This window comes from Ixodes scapularis, unplaced genomic scaffold, assembly GCF_016920785.2.
Source record: "Ixodes scapularis isolate PalLabHiFi unplaced genomic scaffold, ASM1692078v2 PGA_scaffold13__105_contigs__length_92229423, whole genome shotgun sequence".
NCBI classification, from domain to species: domain Eukaryota; kingdom Metazoa; phylum Arthropoda; class Arachnida; order Ixodida; family Ixodidae; genus Ixodes; species Ixodes scapularis.
In genome coordinates this window covers 73,434,828-73,454,172 of record NW_024609839.1, presented here as the reverse complement: position 1 = coordinate 73,454,172, position 19,345 = coordinate 73,434,828, and the positions used below count along the sequence as shown (strand labels likewise).

At 48.6% G+C, this 19,345-nt stretch overlaps 1 protein-coding gene across 1 annotated transcript; it reads right to left on the bottom strand.

The window, feature by feature from the left end:
• Positions 1-3,126: 3,126 nt before the first annotated feature.
• Positions 3,127-17,406, bottom strand: LOC8038652. The gene is made up of 2 exons (XM_002412786.4): positions 17,083-17,406; positions 3,127-4,439 (listed from the first exon to the last, which is right to left on the bottom strand). The coding sequence occupies exon 2, from the start codon at positions 4,406-4,408 to the stop codon at positions 3,428-3,430; it is 981 nt and encodes a 326-aa protein (XP_002412831.3). The 5' UTR covers positions 4,409-4,439; positions 17,083-17,406; the 3' UTR covers positions 3,127-3,427.
• Positions 17,407-19,345: the final 1,939 nt, after the last annotated feature.

The following is a 19,345-nucleotide window of genomic DNA, read 5'->3' as shown; positions in this document are numbered from 1 at the left end:
TCTCCCTCCAATCAGAGCGAATGAGTGCGTCGTCTGCTACGGCGAGTAGAGGCGAAGTCAGCCAGCCTTTGCGTGTCCCCACTATCCTTTTAATCAGAGCTCGGCGCTCTGACCTAGCCGCGTATTCTATTCGCCTCCTCTCCCTCAGTTTCTCCCCTGAAGACGTACTGCAGAAGGCTAGAAGCCCGAGCTCATAGCTTTGGCAGTTGCTCCCGCGCTGCGCGAGTTCTCGCAAGTGTAACCTTGAGCAAAGAGCTCGCGCTTGTAGAGTTCGCTGTGCAAAGGCTGGTTCACCACACACGCGCCTTCAAGTGTGACTGAGCGTTTGTAGCCGCCTACGACGAGATAACTACATACTGGTACACTTGCGCCACCTATCGGGTAGCCTTGAAATCGCGTATGACTAGGCATGACCTCCGAAATGTTTCACGCGCTCTGCTTTGGCCTGTCCAAACGCTCGGCTGTCCAACAGAAAAAAAGCCAGCCGAGTCAGTTCTCTGAACCTCCGCATGCGGCGCTCAGCACCAAACCACAAACGGAAACAGAATCGCCTCAAATCACGCTGTCAGTGTGAGCCCGCGGCATGAAGCTTGCCTTTTCATTGTTCTCATCAACATAATAGAGAAAGCTAAGTCGATCTCTGTTGATTCGTAATTTTTATTCGCTGCTCCGATCTTTGCGCTGTTTCGCTGGATGATACCTCAGAATACAAGTTCGGAAGAAGTGGAAGCCAGCTGGGCGTAAGACGTGCTTTTTTCATCGTCAGAGAGACAGCCGGACCAGTGGCACACACCATATGTCTTCGATTGACAGGATGGTTACACTGCTCGGTTTCAAGCTCGACCGCAGGCTCGGAGACTTCAGAGCCCGCTTTCCCGAAGACTGCCGTCCGGCCAACACCGGCGCCAACCCCTGGAGCCCCACCACAGAAGTCCTGGACTGTCTGCGTGGCCCAAAATTCGGGCAGCTCGCTAGAGACCGGCCTGCTAGAAGTCAGCAGCTCACTGTGGCTCCACGAAGACCAGCGTCGCAAAGACCGTTGCAAGACTACCGCTCTTCATCCTCTTCAACCGCAACACGAACCCCTGATCCTCGTCCACAGGCTCCATTGAAAGCATCATCACCCTTTCTTTTATCAATTCATCCGTGCAATACCATATCATAATCCTTGGACCCGGCGCCGTGGGCCTTCACGGTATAGGCAACTTGTGTTTCTGCGGCGCCGCGTCTCTCCTGAGCCGAAATAAATCACTACCGCTTTCACTGTTTAGTGCGAATCTATATTTTTACTAGCCTTCCTGAATTTGATTGATGAGAAAACGCGCTGTTTGTTTGAAAACAACATCGTGGGCACTTGTTCTGCAATTTCCGCGCTTCGAAAAGATGAACCTTCAAATTTCGATCAACCTCTTCCTTGCCAAAGGTCTGCGTGTTACGGTGAGAGGCGGAGGGCACACTTCGCGCTGCTCCTAAGGTCCGTAGATCGACGATAATGGTGATGATGATAATTCGCGGCTACTTTCTTGTTCTTTGGTTTGGTTGCTATAGCGCCACCAAGCGCCCCGCAGTAACAGTCTCTACCGCGCGAATGCAATGGCCTGAATCTTAAAATACGCGCTGATCGAAAGTGTTCCAGGTCTGTCCGAGAGGTCATAGATGGCACCAGCATCTCGTTACGTCGGAGGCAGTCACAAGCGGTTGCGACGCACTCGATCACAGTTAAGCGCAAATGAGTGAACCAGCCTGGTTCAACGATGTATTCGAGCTACGATGACATTGCGTTGAGCGACACGATGCCTTGTCTATTCACATCTTCAATCCTTTAGATCAGCCACTTATTTAGCATGGTCGAGCTCAGTTGAACTGCTACACTCGATCACATGATGATTGTTCCCGCGCTGGCACCACTGGTGTCATTGCTGTGGAACCTAGACCTTCTGCTTTGTTTACTCCGAGATGTGGTTTATTTGGTCCCAGTATAGACACCCCCGTAATAATGACGACCTAACCGAACCCCCCGCTTTTTGCGTCTAAGGGTAGCACCCTCCATCTGATGACGCTCTCGTCGTCGCACGATTGTTGTATAACCTTTCACTTACTACATTGTCGGTTCGTAAAGAATATCTTTTGTTGTGGTCAGCGCTATACTACCCAGCGCCATCGATACCGGGCCTCGCCCTACGGTGGAGTTTACAGTCGAAGCCACTGGCCGCCAGTCCATTCGGGAGCCTTTTTGAAAACACGTGGTGTGTTGCTGCGACGGGCGTATTATCACTGATGCATACTTTGGAGGTTCAGCGAGACAGAGACGAGGCGTGTAACCACGACCAAGCACGACTACACGCCTGGCGCCCATTGAACCACCGCCGTCGAGATGGTGCCAAATCAGCGCGCGTTTTGTAAACGGTTTCACATGGTGACAGGCGGCTATGGCCCTACGCGCGAGCCAACATCCACGGATGCAGTACACGACAAGGGTCGGTAGGCAGCGCCGCCGGTCCGGGGTGGCGGCCGAAGGCAAAAACTGGTCACGAAAAAGCGGGCGACTGAAGTGCGGACGCGGGTGGTTACATGTGCAGCAATCGGCGGTTACGAGTTCGGTCTCTAACGAGGCAGAGACTGGTTAGGGCTCCCACGTAAACACCTTAAAATGACCGCAGATGCTCTGCTGTGTAGCTATGGATCGGTTTTTATCGCGATGTAAGTACATTCTCTACCACGGCCAGCAAGCGGCGAAAGAACTGATGCTTCAGATTATCCGACTGCATTCAACAGCTGGATTCCAACTGTGGTTAAATTAAATACGTAATTGGGGTATCAGAAATGTATGCCTGCGAAACCTTGGGCGCCATCGTGGGATTCCAGCCTTGTTAAGTTTCGGTTTGCCCTGTTGCCTTTCATAGAGTGAGCACATTCACTAAAATAATCAGGAAACGGATTGTTCAATGTATTAAAAGTAGGAGAGCATGTCAAACTAATTTTTTGGGGGGTCTCAACTGAGAGTAGACACAAGAGAGCACTGTTCATGTGTGCTGCGTTTTGTTTGTCCCTTGGGTCTTTCACGTTCTACACCTCTGAGAATTTCAGGTCTTCTTCCCCCTTTGTGACTCTTCTTACTTCCGTATATATTCTAACTAAGCGTTTATTAGTCATCCAGATCAATATCGTAGACTTTATATAGTGGTTCAGCACCAATAAAAAAAGGATGCCTCGATGCCAAATTTTCTACAACGGGGAGCAGCACCAGCGGTAACCACGGACAATCAAATATCTGTACAATAGTAGCGTCTGCAGCTAGTTCTCTTTCTCTCTGTGCGGGATGTAAAAAAATCAATCAATCATCGCTACACGACGCTGCCCACTGTCTGCTTGGAATACAAGCTGCCGATATGCCCGCCACAACAGGCGAGCGGTCACAAGCCGCAGCTTAGATCAGGGCCCGTATCATGTACCGCACGGGACCGATCCCTTCCAGGTAAAACACGTCGCCCGCCCGATGGAAGCCCATCTTCTCGTAGACCGGCTCGGCTGAGCAACGAGCAACGCACCAGACGCAAGTCCCATCCTGCTTCCTGGCGTGGTCGATGCAGGTGGCGATAAGCCTCGATCCCAGACCCCTGCCCCGCACCGGCAGGTCCACGGCAAGACCTCGGATCCTCCATGAGTTGGACGCTGAAGCCAACCTGAAGGCAACTGCTCCGGGCTCCGGCTTGGCTTGACCGTTTTGCTCCGGCTCCGGTTTGGGCTCCGACTCCGGAGTAGAAGGATTCGTGTTGTCGTGGTTGTTGTTGTTGGGTCGCTCCAGGCTCGCGTCTCGCCTGGAATTCGCCCGGTCAGCTTGGGACTCCTGGGATCCAGACTTGGAGTCGGGTTCTGGTTTTACGTCTTCGACGTTTGGGCCGGATTCCGCACAGGACGTCGGTTCCAGCTTCGAGTCGCTCACTATGTCCGTCTTGGCACCTTGCCTCGTCTTCGTCGGCGAATCCTGGTGCGTCTCGACGTCGGCATTCGACCTCAAGTCTTCCGTGGGCACCGGATCGTCTGTCGCCTTGCATGGCGACTCGTCGACCAGCTTGGACGCTAGCTTGACCTTTGCATCATCAGATGGTTCATCCGACGACTTGGCACCCGGGTCGTCAGTCTTAGACTCCGGTGGAGTAGCGGACTCGAAGGATGCGGCCCGTAGCGTTCCTGCCGGGGCGATGGGGATCAGGAGGGGCTCGTAGAAGGCTGACACGACCCCCACGAGGGTGCCGTCAACGAAAGCGCCGAAGTGCGCCGTGGTAGCCAGCTGGTCACCGCGGTAGGGCACCGAGGCCAGGTCTGGTCTGAGCACGCGTTGTCGGAGGGTCTGCGTCTGCGAAGCGAGGATGCACCGGATCTGGCAGGGCAGCAGCGGCTCAACCATTGCCTGCCGCGCCGACAAGGCCCAGCTGTCCCTGCGAAGGGGAAATGAGACCTGTAGCCGATACCGAGAAAAAAAGTATTTAAGTCACTTAGTTCCAAGGAAAATAGTTATTGGTACTAAGTTCTCAACTCTGAAAGGTCAGTGTACTAATTGTTAAAAGAAAAGTATAACTGGTTATTTTCAAGATACTCTCAAGTTACAATTTGTCCTTCCCCCCTACCCCATCATAATCAATTAGGGTGGTGCCTTCTCAAGTTTCCCTACCTTCCCAAATTCTCATCCCACTCCCTCCCCCCCCCTCCCCAAAAAAAAAACACTTTATTTTATTGAAGACTTTTAACCAAACTTTTTCAGCAGTCATCTCTCACTATTATGAATACATTTCTCACCCTTACCGGCACCCTTCGTTTCCATTGCCATGCTTTCTGCTTCGGAATCGAGGTTAAAAGACCAAAAGGTTTCTAGTTTGCTTCACAAATTAATGGCCAAAAAATGTTCTCTGATGCCCTGCCCTGCCGAGACCCATGCATGCATCCCTGACGCTACTAGAACTGATTAGCTCCTTCTGAGGATTGCCTTTCCACACTTTTGGACATTCAGACTGGCAACTTTGATCACAACCTAATGGTGGCCATCTTGAGGACGGGGAAGATACTACCAAGCAGAAAGTGTACGAGACCTGTACGTTCGAGACGTCAGCACCAACACGACGCACCAATAGACCGATCTCACCAGTCAGTTTTACTACACCATCGCTGCCGCAATGCATCGAAGGAACTTAAGTCTCTCTGCACGTGCGACAATCTCCCTGAAGCTCTGCACGAGAGGAGCACGAGACAGCACGAGCCCTCTCGTGCACTGCCGTTTGCCTCCTGTGAACTAAAGTTAAGGCGGCGTCACGCATGCGCCGAACGCTTGGTGAGATCGGTCTATTAGATACAAAGGCTGCGTAATCGTTTATTTCAAAATGTGGCCCAATCAATCTCTTAACACAAGTTTGGCTCAAAAGCCTTTTGACAGCAGAAATTTAACCAAGGCGCTTATGGGTCGCTGCTTTGTACTGGTCGGTTCTTATGTTCACACCGTCGAAACTGAAACAAATCAAGAAAGAGTTATGAGGTGATCTAAAAACCAATTATCATCAGCCGAAAGTGACGGTGCCCGATGAAATAGAATTTCATGAATGCCATTAGTTTGTCGAAATTGAGGCTGCTCTTTGATCCACCAGATGACGCTGAATTCGGAAAAAAACCCAGTGGGTTTCACTAAACGGCTTCAAAAGTAAGCCCTTTGACGTTATCTATGAGGATATTTCAATGCCGAACAGGAGACATAGAGCACAATCCCCTGGAGTATGCCAAAAAGGGTGACGGATTTTCGTTGAAGATGCTGCATCATTCCCTACTACGAGGTTGAATGAGAATGGCCTCTAAATTGGGGGGCGGGGGGGGGGGGGGGGGGGAGGGGGGAGGGGAGGGGGGTAAAAGGATTTTTGCTTGCATGTTTTTGTTGTTGTTTTTTTCCGTCGTGTTTGCCGTTATCACCTTTAGTTATCACGACTGCGACAATCTTCAAGCTTGATTCCGTGCTCATCCAGTATTGACAACAAGCTTTTCTCGGGATGCTGAACCGAAATATGGATTCCACAAAACACGCGACAAAAGCGTGCCACACGGATGATTGTATTTTTTAAAAAAAAAGGAGGTACATTTGACAGAAATGTTCACGTCATGTTTTTTCCGAGAAGGAGAGGGAACGACAGAAATGTTCATGTCTTCTCCGCCTCGCCGCCTTGAGGGAGCGAAGCGAAGAGAGGAGGAAACGAGATACGAGATATCTCTACGTCACGCGCCTCGTTGGCCTGGTTCAATCTCGACCTCTTTTACCAAAAATGCGGCCGTTCATTCGAGATATCGCCTTATGAGTAGTGTTGTAGGGATTGTAGCGTCCCGCCTACATCTCCTGCATTGTTTTTTTTTTGAAATCCAAATTTCGGTTCACCATCCCTTTAAAGGCCGGCGACCAGCTCGCGCTTTCCACTTTTCCCTCGCTTCCCTCTCCCTCTTCTACACTGCCCACCGTTTCCTGTTTCCTCCTCCCCCATGGTGAAAAGGATCTTCTGCCTTGCAGTATCTCCAGTCTGGTCGTCGGCCTTTAAGGGCTTATCTAGTGGGCTCATTGACTGATTTAAAGGCGATAAAATGTTTCTGGACAATGACTTTGCCACACTTGGGTCCAAGAATCGAACCGTAAACGACATCTTATCGGAGTGGTTGATATCGGGCGTGTAGTCCAATATGAGCGAATGGTATTCGCAGCCCCCAACATTTCATAGGATGTGCGTCTGTTGCCATCATTTCAATTATTTAAATATGAATTTTGCTTTGTGCAATAGTAATTTGTCACGCCCAGGAACAGACACACGCACACATACACACACGTGGCAAGTGCTCTTTCATAGCTCAAGAAGGTAGAGTGAGGGAAAGGAAGGTCGAGGAGGAGGAAGCAGACGGAACGCTAAAGAGAGGAGGAGGTTTCCGCCTCCCTTCTCCAGCGTTCCGTCTGCTTCCTCCTCCCCGACCTTCCTTTCCCTCGTTCTACCTTCTTGAGTTGCAACGGACTATAAGTAAAAGGGCCGTGCAAGAATGTCTGGACTTCGCTCAAATAATCGTGTTAGTTTTTTCCCTGTCACGTCCGGATTAAAGAACTGAAAACAAATCTGGCCTACGTGCGTTACTTCTTTTTTTTTTTTTTAAGTAAAACTACTGACGTTTTGGGCGCCTCCCAACCTCCTCAACTCTTACACCGTCTTCCGAGTCACGTGTGTAGTGACGCGTAATGGGGATAGGGAGGATCGCGGCGTCTGCCTTGCCTCTGTGCCTCTGCTTGCGATTCACATGGCGACCTTGAAGGTTGGTCTGAGCGATGTGGAGAGGGGGAGAAAGGAGGGAGAGCAAAGAGCTTGCCTTTCCGTAAGGTAGTTAGACTGACGAAGTAGCACAACGGGGGGAGGCTCAAGGGAGGAATAGTTTGTGGGTAGTGGTCACCTCGGGTAGTGGTCACCCCCGAGGTGACCACTACCCACAAGGTACAAGGTACTTCACAAGGTACTTCGGAATTGACAGTGGCGAATCAATTCTGCGCTCTACTTACAAAGCAGGGAGACGCGATGACCTCCCCTGAATACTACGCATCATGCGAAGCCGCAATTAAAAGTATAGGAGAAGAAATTAACTCAAGTAATTCACACCTGGATCGTGATTTCAGTATTCGTGAACTGGAAGATGCACTGGCGACGGTTAGTAAACGCACAACTGCGGGTCATGACCAAATAACATATCAAGCACTTGCAAACCTTGGTCGGGGAACTAAAATAAGTCTTCTTGAGATCTTTAATGATGTCTGGAGAAAAGAAACTCTCCCGGACTCATGGAAACTGGCAAAGGTTGTTCCTTTACTAAAGTGTGGGAAAAGCCCAGCAGCCCTAGAATCGTTTCGTCCAGTAAGTCTCACTAGCTGTGTAGCGTAACTTCTGGAAAAGATGATACATTTGCGCCTTCAATAGTGGTTAGAATCCAATCACGTATTACTTGAACAAATGACTGGATTTCGCCCTAGAAGGTGCACTATTGACTCTGTGCTTGACCTTGTTACCACAGTGGAACACGAGCGCGCATCTGGGAACATAACCATAGCAGTCTTCTTGGATATTCATCGCGCCTTTGATACCGTGAGCCACACACATGTTCTGCACGGACTCATTCAACTGAAAGTGCCAGGACGGGTTGTACGTTGGATAAAAAACTTCCTGCTCCATCGCAAGATATTTGTAGCCACAAACGAAGGCAACAGCACGGAACATGAGTTAAAACATGGGGTTCCACAAGGTAGCGTACTTAGCCCTACTTTATTCAACGTTGTCATTGCTAAATTACCCCAGCGACTCCCTCCAACGCTCCAAATCTCGATGTATGCAGATGATATTTGCATATGGGCATCTGGTTCTTCTTCAGAAACTTTACAATTGCAGTTGCAGTCTGGCCTCGATGAGACATACAAATACCTTCGTGAAAGAGGCATGGACATCTCAGCTAAAAAATCGGCAGTTCTACACTTCACTAGAAAACACCGAGCGATTCAAGTGGCACAGATTCCTTGGTGTCGTGCTAGACTGTTCTCTTACATGGTCGAGGCATATTTATGAAGGCACCTTAGGCATATTGATATGCTTGAAAAAAAAGTGAATGCTATCATTAACGTACTTCGGTGCATCGCGGGTGCGAGATGGGGAGGGTCAACGGACGGTCTCCTTCTTCTCCATACAGCTCTTGTACGACAAACAATGGCTTTTACTGGAAGTTTCTTGCATCGAATTGGACATCGTGTGACCCCAGTATGCAAATGTGGTGATCCTTTTGAGGATGTTAATCACATCCTCTTAGAATGTAAGTGCTACGCCAGTGAAAGGAATCGAATGAAAACTCGACTTCAACTATTGGACAGTCGTCCCTTATCTTTAGCAAAGATTTTGGGCCCTTGGGCGAACCGGCAAACACTCAAGAAAGCACTAAACATTATTTGTGACTTTTTTAAAAGACAGTGGACTTTTATACGAATATTAAGTACAGACATATGCCGTACGTCTATGGTTGTATATATTTGTAGCTATGTGCACAAGTGAGTGAGCGTGACAGTATGTAGCGAGAGTGTAGGTGATGTGCTTTATCCCAGCTGAAAATGAGACAAGCAACAGACTGACAAGAAATGCGTCAACTGCATCAACTGTTCTGTGCTGTGTTTTGAAGCAAGTGTTCTGCAACGCTCCGTTTTTTTTTTTTTGTTTTTTTTTGTTTTTTTTTTTTTGTGCGCGTGTTTGTGAGTGTGTGTGCTGGTGTGGTCGTGTCAGGCCTGTGCTCTTACTTCGTACTCATTTCTTTTCTTCTTTATTCATTACGTTTTTAGGTCTTAGTTCATATCACCTTCAAGTTTTGGGGTAGCCGGCGCCATTTCAAGGCTGCCAAATTCTCCATAGCACCATTTATTTTCTTCTTCTTCTTCCACCTCGGGGGCAGCTGGCGCCACTAAAACTGAATACGGCACAACTTTGTCGATGATATGAGGTTTTTGACGTGTTTACTTATGTTAAAACGACGATATTTATCAAATATGATAACCTTGATTTGAGTACGAGCTATCTCCTGGGAGGCGTGCAAGGCGAAGCAAAAAGACGAAAGCTCATTCGCGTGTGCGTCTGCTTTCCCGACTGAGCGTTAGATTGAGCACATATGCACATCTTTCAAACTTATTAGATTATACCACTGATTATACCCATTGCGCATCACGCCCTGGACGGCCCTCTTGCGGCTCCGAAAGTCGGCCTTTGGAGCCTTGCAGAGGTTGGGCGGCTCGTTCATCAGGGGGATCGGCCTAGAAGGTTAGCGCACACCAGCTCGGAGCACGTGGAGCGAAAGCTCGGACTGCAAAACCCAGAGATCCTGGATTCAATCCCCACCCCTGCCGGTTTCGATCTGGATGAGCATCGTACCGGCGTGCGGTCGTGGATCACTACTGCGTGGTGCACGTTAAAGACCCCAGGCTAGCGGTGCTACTGCACTGGCTAAAATTGCTCATCTACAGTGAGTGACTGGTCGGAACTTTGAAATGGCTGACCAACTACACGCTGTATAAATATCCCCACAATCCCTATAATTATTATTATTGCTCGCTCGTCGTCATTCGCCGAAGAAGAAGGCCGGCAGCTTTCTTTCTTCTTTCTACGTTGCGGGTTGTTCCTATTTCGCGGAAAGGCCACCGTTCGTATTTTTGGCGCTGGCTGAGGCATCACCCCCGGAACAGAAGTGGCCCTGCGCTACCATATGAGTAACCGTTCGCCGTTGCTCCTCGCCTTTTTTCTTCCAGCGGCCGGGCGCTCAATGGCTCCGTCGTGTAATTGACAGGCTGTCTAGAATAAATGACGCTATGGCAGTGGGTACGTTTTCCAAGTTTTGGTCACGCGCATGTTCCCTGAGGGTTGAGGAGTTCCACAGCCGTGACCTGTTTTCTTCAGCATAAGCCCCCCATAAACGCCAATGTTTTTTTTGTTTTTTTTTTTTACACCGAAACTGACAGCGAAAAACACCGAATCTGTGGGAAAATAAACCACGAAAAAACGGAACTTTACTCATGTGCCTCCAGTCACTTCATACACCAGCCGTCATAGACGACTTTGGGTTTACGTAGCGAGAGCTTGCATTAGAAACAGGACAACCTAGCCTCATACTTTGAGAAACAAAGCCAACGCTATTTTAGAGCTTCACCAAGAAATTTTCAAACACTTCATTGAGAAGTGACGGTCGAGCTCATCATGAGTGACTCAGTAAATTCTACGACGTCATCTACATTTGCGGGTCTTTGGTTCACTGGAATGCCACGAAATGCCCGGCGCAAGCTTAGACTATAATTTGTTTTTAGGATTGTCAATTTCAATTTGAGGGGTGGGAGGGAAAGGGGGGGGGGGGGGGGGGCTTTGTAACAAGTTTCTGGGAGTGGCTCGGGGGTGTTTACCATAGGCTTGTGTACTTTGTGTAGGAAATTCTGGCGGTGGGAGCATGTAGATCACTGGCCGCCATAAAGTAGCATCAGACAGCTTACCACTGGCGGCCTTTGCCTCTGTTCGGTCATCATCAGCTTGGTCGGGGTATATTTCACAATACCGCCAGCCCTGTCAGTGGCCAAGGAGACTATGCTGTTGCTGCAGAGCACTCCGAGTCCGCTGGGTGTTCATGCGCGGTACCTCGGTTTCCCGTTTGTGCGCATATTCTTCACCAATCATATCTAAACGCAGCTTTTAGGCGTTTGTCCCCGGCTTGAGCGGCGTCGCCGTCGGCGTAGCCGCGCGGTGCATTATGGGACATATCCCATGACATACGTGATGTCACGTGTAACGTCACGGGGTCACCAGTGACGTCACCGCGCGTTGCATTATGGGCAAATTTCCCCGCTAATTTTAGCGGCAAATTTTCTGCTCAATTTAGCGGGAAATTTTCCCCTAAATGGGAGGCGAGCAGGATAGGAGGAAGGGAGAGGAATGAGGAGGAGGGGCATACCCTCCTCTCCATACCTTCCCCTCCTCCTCCTCAAGAGCTGCGCTCTAATTCGGCGTTACAAGGGATTGTAAACGTCTTTCAGTTGTTTTGTTTTCTGTGAAGGATTGGGAAATGAAGCGACGGGCACTGGGATAAAGGAAAGCACATGAACGCCAGAAAGGACGAGGGCGGGACAAAAGTTTGCCCTTTTATACTTTATAAGTAAAGTTGCGCGAATAGTGAAAATTTGGCTCGAAGTGAATTCGAATTGGATAGTTTAAAATAGAGCTACGAAATGAGCTACGCCTCAGATTGACGACACGTCGGCTGTCTTGGAGCTTAACACCGTTGTTGTCAGTTGTCTTAAGCTCTATGTGCAATCATACATGCGCGCACACACACGCAAAAAAAAAAAGAAACACAAAAAAACGATTCTTTGTGATTTTTAATTTTTTTTATAAATGTTAAAACTGTTTGTTACAAAACAAAACGATTGAATTTCCTGACGCCAAATCTAAAGCTCATGAATGTCGCATTTGCGAATTGTAATGATCGCCACCTGCGCCCGTTCCGCACTCGGCACCGAAATGGCAGCGCCCTCAAGAGATTCGGGGGATAGAGTGCCGATACGGTCGATGCTCAAAGAGTGGTCATGGTTCCTAATAGGGGACCTGAAGGTCGAATGCGGACTCGAACAACGAGTGCGAACTAAAACTTCAATTCGCAATGCACAGGAAAAAAATAAATGAAAGACGTTTATAATTTTCTGTAATGCCGAATTAGAGCGCAGCTCTTGGGGAGGAGGAGGGAAGTGTACGGAGGGGAGGGAGAGGGGAGGGTAGGGAGGGGAATTTACCGTAAAATTGTGAGGCAATTTCCCAGTAAATTTCCCCGCTAAATTTGGCAAGAAAACTTATCCGCCAAATTTAGCGAAAAAAATGGGCAAAGTTAATTTCCCCGCGAAATTTAGCGAAAAACATTGCCAGCTATAATTGGCAGAAAAATTTCCCGCTAAATTTAGCGGAGAAATTTTTTTGCTAAATTTAGGCGATACATTTTCCCGCTAAATTTAGCGGAAAAATCCCCCCTCCCCCTAGATTTAGGCGCCGTGTGACGCTACGAGGGTAACGTCACACGTGACGTTGTTTGACGTCATTATGTGAAACGTCCCATAATGCAACGCGCGGTTAGGCCGACAGCGACGGCAGCGCCGCTCAAGCCGGAAACGGGCGCCTAACAGCTGCGCTCTAAAAAAAAGAGAGAATTTGTCTGTTGGTCACGTGACATGAAGTGATGTCATTTTCCCCACTAAATATAGCGGTCAAACTGGATTGGTGTTGAAGTCACGTGATGTCATTTTCCCCACTAAATATAGCGGTGAAACTGGATCGGTGTTGAAGTCACGTGATGTCAATTTTCCCGCTAAATCTAGCAACTGAATGTGTGTATAAGTCACTTGACATCATGTCATGCGTCGCCATTTTCCCTGCTAAATTTAGCGATAAAAATAGACGGCCGGAAACATACTTCAAGGTTGCCTGAAGTTCCTAATGCCTCTGCTGCGCTGCGCGACGACAGCGCAGCAGAGGTTGGTTGCACTACTTCTCCACAGGGTGCGGTGCCGTCCGTGCCGAGAAGCGCTCTGATTGCAAACCGAAACTTAAAAACCCGTCGAAGTTGTGCGGTTTTTCAGAAAGCTGTAATATACCGCTCGTGTCTTTTATTGTTGTGCACTTTGTTGATATAGTGTTTTTCGCTGATGCTCAGCAAGATTCTAATTGAAACGATGCCCTTAAACTCAAAATATAAAAATTAATTACGCGAAAATAATTCATTTAATTATCCCGAACTTTAATAGTTGGCCTAGGATCAAAAGGACACAATCCTTTTCTTGGCGCGATGCGTAGTTTTCGCAATATCCAATTTGTCCATCTTTCCTGAAAATATATATTGTTATGACCTGTCCCCATGTCCCTGTGTTTGTGAGTGCGTGGGTTAGGGTTACTTTGGGGAATGGATTAGCCCAGGCTTAGCCGTACGCTCGGGGCCTGGCTCGTCTCGCTGGCGTCGGTCGCTTCAGGGGAAGCGCCGCCCAAGGACTGCCCTCCCTCACGTGTCAACCATTCCGACCTCTACCTGCTGCCGAACGTTTACCTTCAAATGTGTGCTTCTAGCCTTCTGGGTGCTTATCTGTCAGGGTGGCGAGAGAAGAATTAAAACGGCGCCGGATGTCTGCTGGGAAACAGTCTAGAGATTGTCGAGTGTGGGGGATAAGTGTCGTCTTGCCATCCCTTGGGGAAGAGCTTGCTGGTCCAACTGCTGTCGGTCGCTTCATGGCAAAGCACCGCCCACGGACCCCTCTTCTCCCTCAAGTGTGAATAAAAACCTCGACCCTTCGAGGGACGGTCGTCTCGGATCAGACATTTCGCTATGGAATAAACTTGTCACGTTTTCCCGATACGTTTCCCCGAGTGACTGGCTCGGGCGTCGTCCGAGTGAGAAAGGCTGAACGCCAGCGAGATGGCCATGCTATCCGAGAGTCAAGGCTGGGCGTCGACACGTAACAATACTTCCCACAGAGCCCGTAGAACGTAAAGCAGCGCCAGCTTGCGCGAATAAAGACGGCGCTAATGAATACAATATGGTAACGAAACTTGAGACGCAGCTGAAGATTACGTCCTGTTCACGCGAGGATATACAATGTGCTGGAAGCACATTGCGCTAACAGCGTCGTGCTGTGTATACGCGCCGTGTACCAACCAGCCCAACAATGCGCTTCCAGATCTAGAGACAATCAAGTCCAATGTAGTTACTATGCAATGTCTTACCATGAAGACTGATCAAGTTACGCCACGGTCCTCCCAATCTTCTGCCCATATCAAACGAGAAAGAGGAGCATCGCATGTAAGATCAGCGAACGAACACACACGGAGAATGCGAGACACAGCGCAGACGACACCGCAAGTCCACGAGGAGCCGCGTTTTGCTTGCCCCTACCGCCAGAGCGGACGTTGCCCGCAAGGCAGCTCAAATGCGCGCTGGAATAGGGTTCGTTTTCCCGCGAGCAGCCAGCAGTGGCTGTACATTTACCGGAATATAAACGTTGAAAATGTACGTGGTGCGGATTATATACAAGGATGTGTTCTTTCAAGACCGCTCACTGACGAGGCGTAATGGAATTTGTACATGACAGGTTATGCTAATTAATGGTGATTTCTGTGTGATATAACTTTACGGGGGGTCTCAAAATTTTCTTGAATAAATTACTCGATACAACTGAGGGTTGACTCATCAAAACGGCCTTTTCAGTGGAGGCCCGAACACTCAACATGAATGTCCATTACGAGAGGCCGCTATTTCAAACTTCAATGGAATGACCCCTGGACCGTTGTAATCGCGCGCTCTATATTATCCGGCAGATGAATATAGGGGTTGACAACGTTATCGTGAGAGGACGCTTACCTGACTCAACGTTTTTGTAAGTTCTGCACGGCGTATGCTCCACCAACTGTAGGACGGATATTTAATTGTGCTACACCTATCAAATGTGTCCTATAATTTGAATGTGACTTACAAAAGTAACGTTCTCAACGACGCGTTAGATGCCAATATACATGTCGACTGGTGGCAGCCGCCCCTTCTTTCTCCCCATTTTACACCGCGACTTTTGAGTGTGTGTGTCGTTACCTGCAGTCTCAGGTTTTTTTGGTTTTTTTCAATCATATTTAATGTACACAAGCTCGTTTGCGCCTTTACATTTATTTCATTACACTGCGGTTTTGTTCCTTCCTAAAACTGTTTGGCGTGTGGCTTACATGACCCCTTAAGTGTGTAAAGCACAAAAGTTTATAAGTCCATCCATGCTGACATCTCCTCAACAGGTTGCGACGTAATCCTTCATATTAGTAAATTTGTTTGAAAAAACCAACTAACAACAAAATGTCGAATTGACGCTGCTTAATTCTATTTATTTACCCTAAAGATCCTTTCAGCAAGAGGGCCTCGAAGTCATCGCCATTTACGCACTGTATATACACAAATAGATACATTGAGATTCCATGCGTAAAAGGGTGCCCCTAGTGCAGCGCAGAGGAACTCGGAGACGCCGCCATGTTGAGGTCACGCCACAACTAGGGGTGTCGCGAACCGGCCGCGGTCCGAGTTCGACCAGGTTCGAATTTTTCGAACTTTTAGTGGAAAGTTTGACGAACCTTCTATTAAGGTTCCACTCGTGTGCGCATGCGCGACAGGCTGGCCAGTTGGCTTCGGATTGGATGATAATGGCTGAGATGAATAAAGTGCAGCGCTGATTGGCTATTTCAGTTAATACAATACTGAAATTAGGTTATTAACTTTTTATTGCTGCTGTTTTGCATAAAAAAAAAAGCTTTTCAAACCTAGACATGCTTCTATCAAGGTCTGGCCACACTGTCCACAAAGTCGAACCCACTGATCGTCGAACCGGTCGAATCTGGTGAAAAGGTCGAAGGTTCGTCTACCGGTTGGACCCAGTCGAACCCCGAAAGTTGGACCAAAAAATCTGGTTCGACAAAAGTTCGCGACACCCCTAGTCACAACGCAGTTGCTGCCCGGCATTTTACGCTCGCCGATGTATGTCGGCTGGCCGAAGCTCTCCACGCCTGATGGCCAAGACGAGCTAGGTGCGCGAGACCATGCAGGAACTGTATATACAGAACCGGGGCTAGTCTACAACGCAGGAAGGTGAGAACTGCAGAAACTGACGGCGGCGTCGCTCATGACGACGCAGAGAACTACGTGTGGTAAAACGTCATGAAATGACGACACGACGTTCCGATGCAACATCGCGACACGGCTACACCTCATCGTGGAGGTGGCGATTTGCTATCCCATAATGCGGTGCAAATCGAAACTGACGATAAGCCCACCGCCGGGGGCGCATTTGTGAATGGGGTGACTGGGATTATGTTGATGATGTTCCACCAGCACAATCAAATCAATGGGATATATCAAAGCAGCACGTCGTTTTGTAACTATAAAGCTCCACCGTTTCTTCTGTTGTCACACGTTATTCACAGTAAACCACGATTATTGTTTTGGCGAATAGGGTAGACCAACACGGAAGAACTTCGCACAGGATTTATGAACGAAATTTGTCAAATTTACGTTATGTGTAAACTACAAAAGCGCCATCCTCCGGCACTCCCAAGAAGCTCCACCTTCGCTTCAAATAACGCAGCCCGTGAGTAAACCTTACTACCGCCAGGTGCCGCTAGCGTCGCTCCCACCACGCGGAACCTGTCGGCTGCGCTGACTCACCACGAAGCGCTTTTTCTAAGAAGAAACGCTTCGACGGCAACGCGAGTCTCAAGGCCTCGCTATCTTCTTAATTGAGTTTGAAACTCGCGAAATACCCAGGCTAAGCAAGCAACGAAGCCTCGAATACTGCACTGACGTTGCTAATAATGAACGAGGGTCATCGCTCCAGCGCGCCGGCGCACTGAAATGGATATATAAAAAAGTAAAACCACGACCCCTTGTAGAATGAATGGAGACAGAAAAAAAAAGAAAGCACCATAGGGCAATGCATCTACCTGCGCCGGCTCTTACCTGTCGATCACAAGCGATGTCTTCCCTTTTTTTGTCGTCGCTTTCCCTAAACTGACACAGTCGTCGAGACAAACACACACAACGCACACACACAGAGAGCGGCGACGAGCACCCACTTCTTGCGTCAGATAGGAGTATCAGAAACTATCGGCGTTTCACGTGATTCACGCGGTGGAGGGGGATGGAGGGGGAAGATGCCACGTTTCACGACGCCGAATGCTTTTACACCACGAGCTACACGAATGGCTGCTCTCCCTGGAAACCACAGCTAGCCGCAGCTAGCCGGAGCTGCTGCCGTAGCTGCGGCCAAAAACCTTCGGGAAACGACCGTACCAAGCGCTGCTGCCTGCCCCTGCGCCCGCGGTCCTCCGACGATGATGCCTCTTCCCGAACAAGCCGCCCAAAAAAAAAGGGAAGCGAGGGACGCGCGCCGCCAGTCGGGGGAAAAAGGAAAGGGATAGGAATTAGGGAAAGGAAGAGAGAAGGCGGGAAAAAAAAGGGGAAAATGTCTCGGTTGGCAACCCTGCGAGACGCTTCTTCCGTCGCGTGCCGTTTCTCCATTTTGACCGTTGTTTTTTTGCATTCTCTTTCCTTTACCCTTCCCTCCTACACGTGTTTTTCCTTTTCTCCCGGTAACCATGGCAACGATTCGTTTGCGGCGGGACGCCATTTCTCTCATTACGCGGAGAGACGATCTTGCTTGTTTACTCGTTTTGCGTGTCATACGAGGCGACCACGATGCATCGTGGATGTCTCCGCTTAACGTAAAAAAAAAAAAAAAAAGTGTTCATTTAAAGAGAACATGCGGAGAAACTATTTATAGTAGACGGATTGGTTTGCGTGTCAACGGCAGCGGCAGCGAATAGCGTCTGCTTCGTTCGCCTCTTCCTTTTTCGTCCCCTTCTCCCCCGCGGCATTTGAGATGCGGCGTTCCCGCGGTTTGATTTCAGCCTTGAGTTTCGGTGATGCCCCCCTCACCCCTCACCCCGTTTGTTCTTTCTTCTGAGCTGAGCCGTAATTGTTTTGATCTCTCTCGCTCTCTTCCGCCACCGCACATTTGGGGCGCTGCGAACGCTAGTGATTTTTTTTTTCTTCCCTTTTTTCCCCTTTCCCGTCTTTTGTCCATTGCCGTCTCTTTGCGCTCCATTTATGCCGTTCCTCGACGCACAGGTACAGACATTTCAGCGTCTGTTACAGCAGGACTCTCTCGCCCCCTCCTTCTTCCTTTTCAGAAATGAATAATATATTATTTTTGTTGCTATATCAGTTTCTCGCGTTCATTTAAGAGCACCGCTTTCAGATCTGTGTTCTTTCAAATGCGTTATTTCGTCTGCATATGTAAAAAAGAAAAGATTTTTTTTTTTTTATTATACACACGGCGTTTCCTATTTGAATACGACAATGCGAACATTCTTGAATGTGGCCTTTTGCAACTGCATTTTCTCTCTGCGCTGTAGTTCCGCAGGGAAATCAACTTGCGTGTCGGTTTTATTACTATTATTATTTTATTCTGGACACGCACGCATGCTATGAATCGACTGAAAGAATTTTCTCTTCGCCTTTTTTTCCTAGTTGTTCCCTTTGGAGGGCGTAATGCGAAAAACGGAATTCATGGTTTCTTTGCTAGCTCGGTTCACAATTGAAATTTGAGATGGAGCAAGCGGTCTTTTCGGGGACAGGGGGATTTGTGTTTTGACTTTGAACTCCCTTGTTCCCTGACTGCGGAGAAATAAAATGTTTTGTATTTTTGCATGGCACTTTTTTTTTCTCCTTCTTTTCTTTTTAAGGCTTTTATGGTTTCTACCTCGTGCTGACCTGCAGTAATTGCTTCGTCATTTACACAACCGGACAAATTCAGGCCTCGCAAATATAGGATCTGGTCTTTCCACTAGGATCAGCCGAGAAGCGAGACAAAGTTTTACGCATCATACGTGCCCCGCACGAAGTATTTCCTAAAAGATTTGATTATCGAAGGAAGAAAGGACGGTTTTGGCGCATTGAAACGTCTACGCCTTGATAAAATAACATAAAGTTAATCTAGGATACACCTACACACCTACATATATCTTAATTCGACAGACGAGAAAGAAATTTAGTAGCGTTCCCCGAAGAGCCATGACTATTTTTTTACCATGCTTCTTGGGGAAGGGGGGGGGGGGGGGGGGGGAAGGGGGGGGGGGGGGGGCGGGCTATTTTTTTTTTTTTTTTTTTGTGTTTACTGCAGTGCCTAGCTGTCAGATTTTTCTGCCCATCAATTTCCATT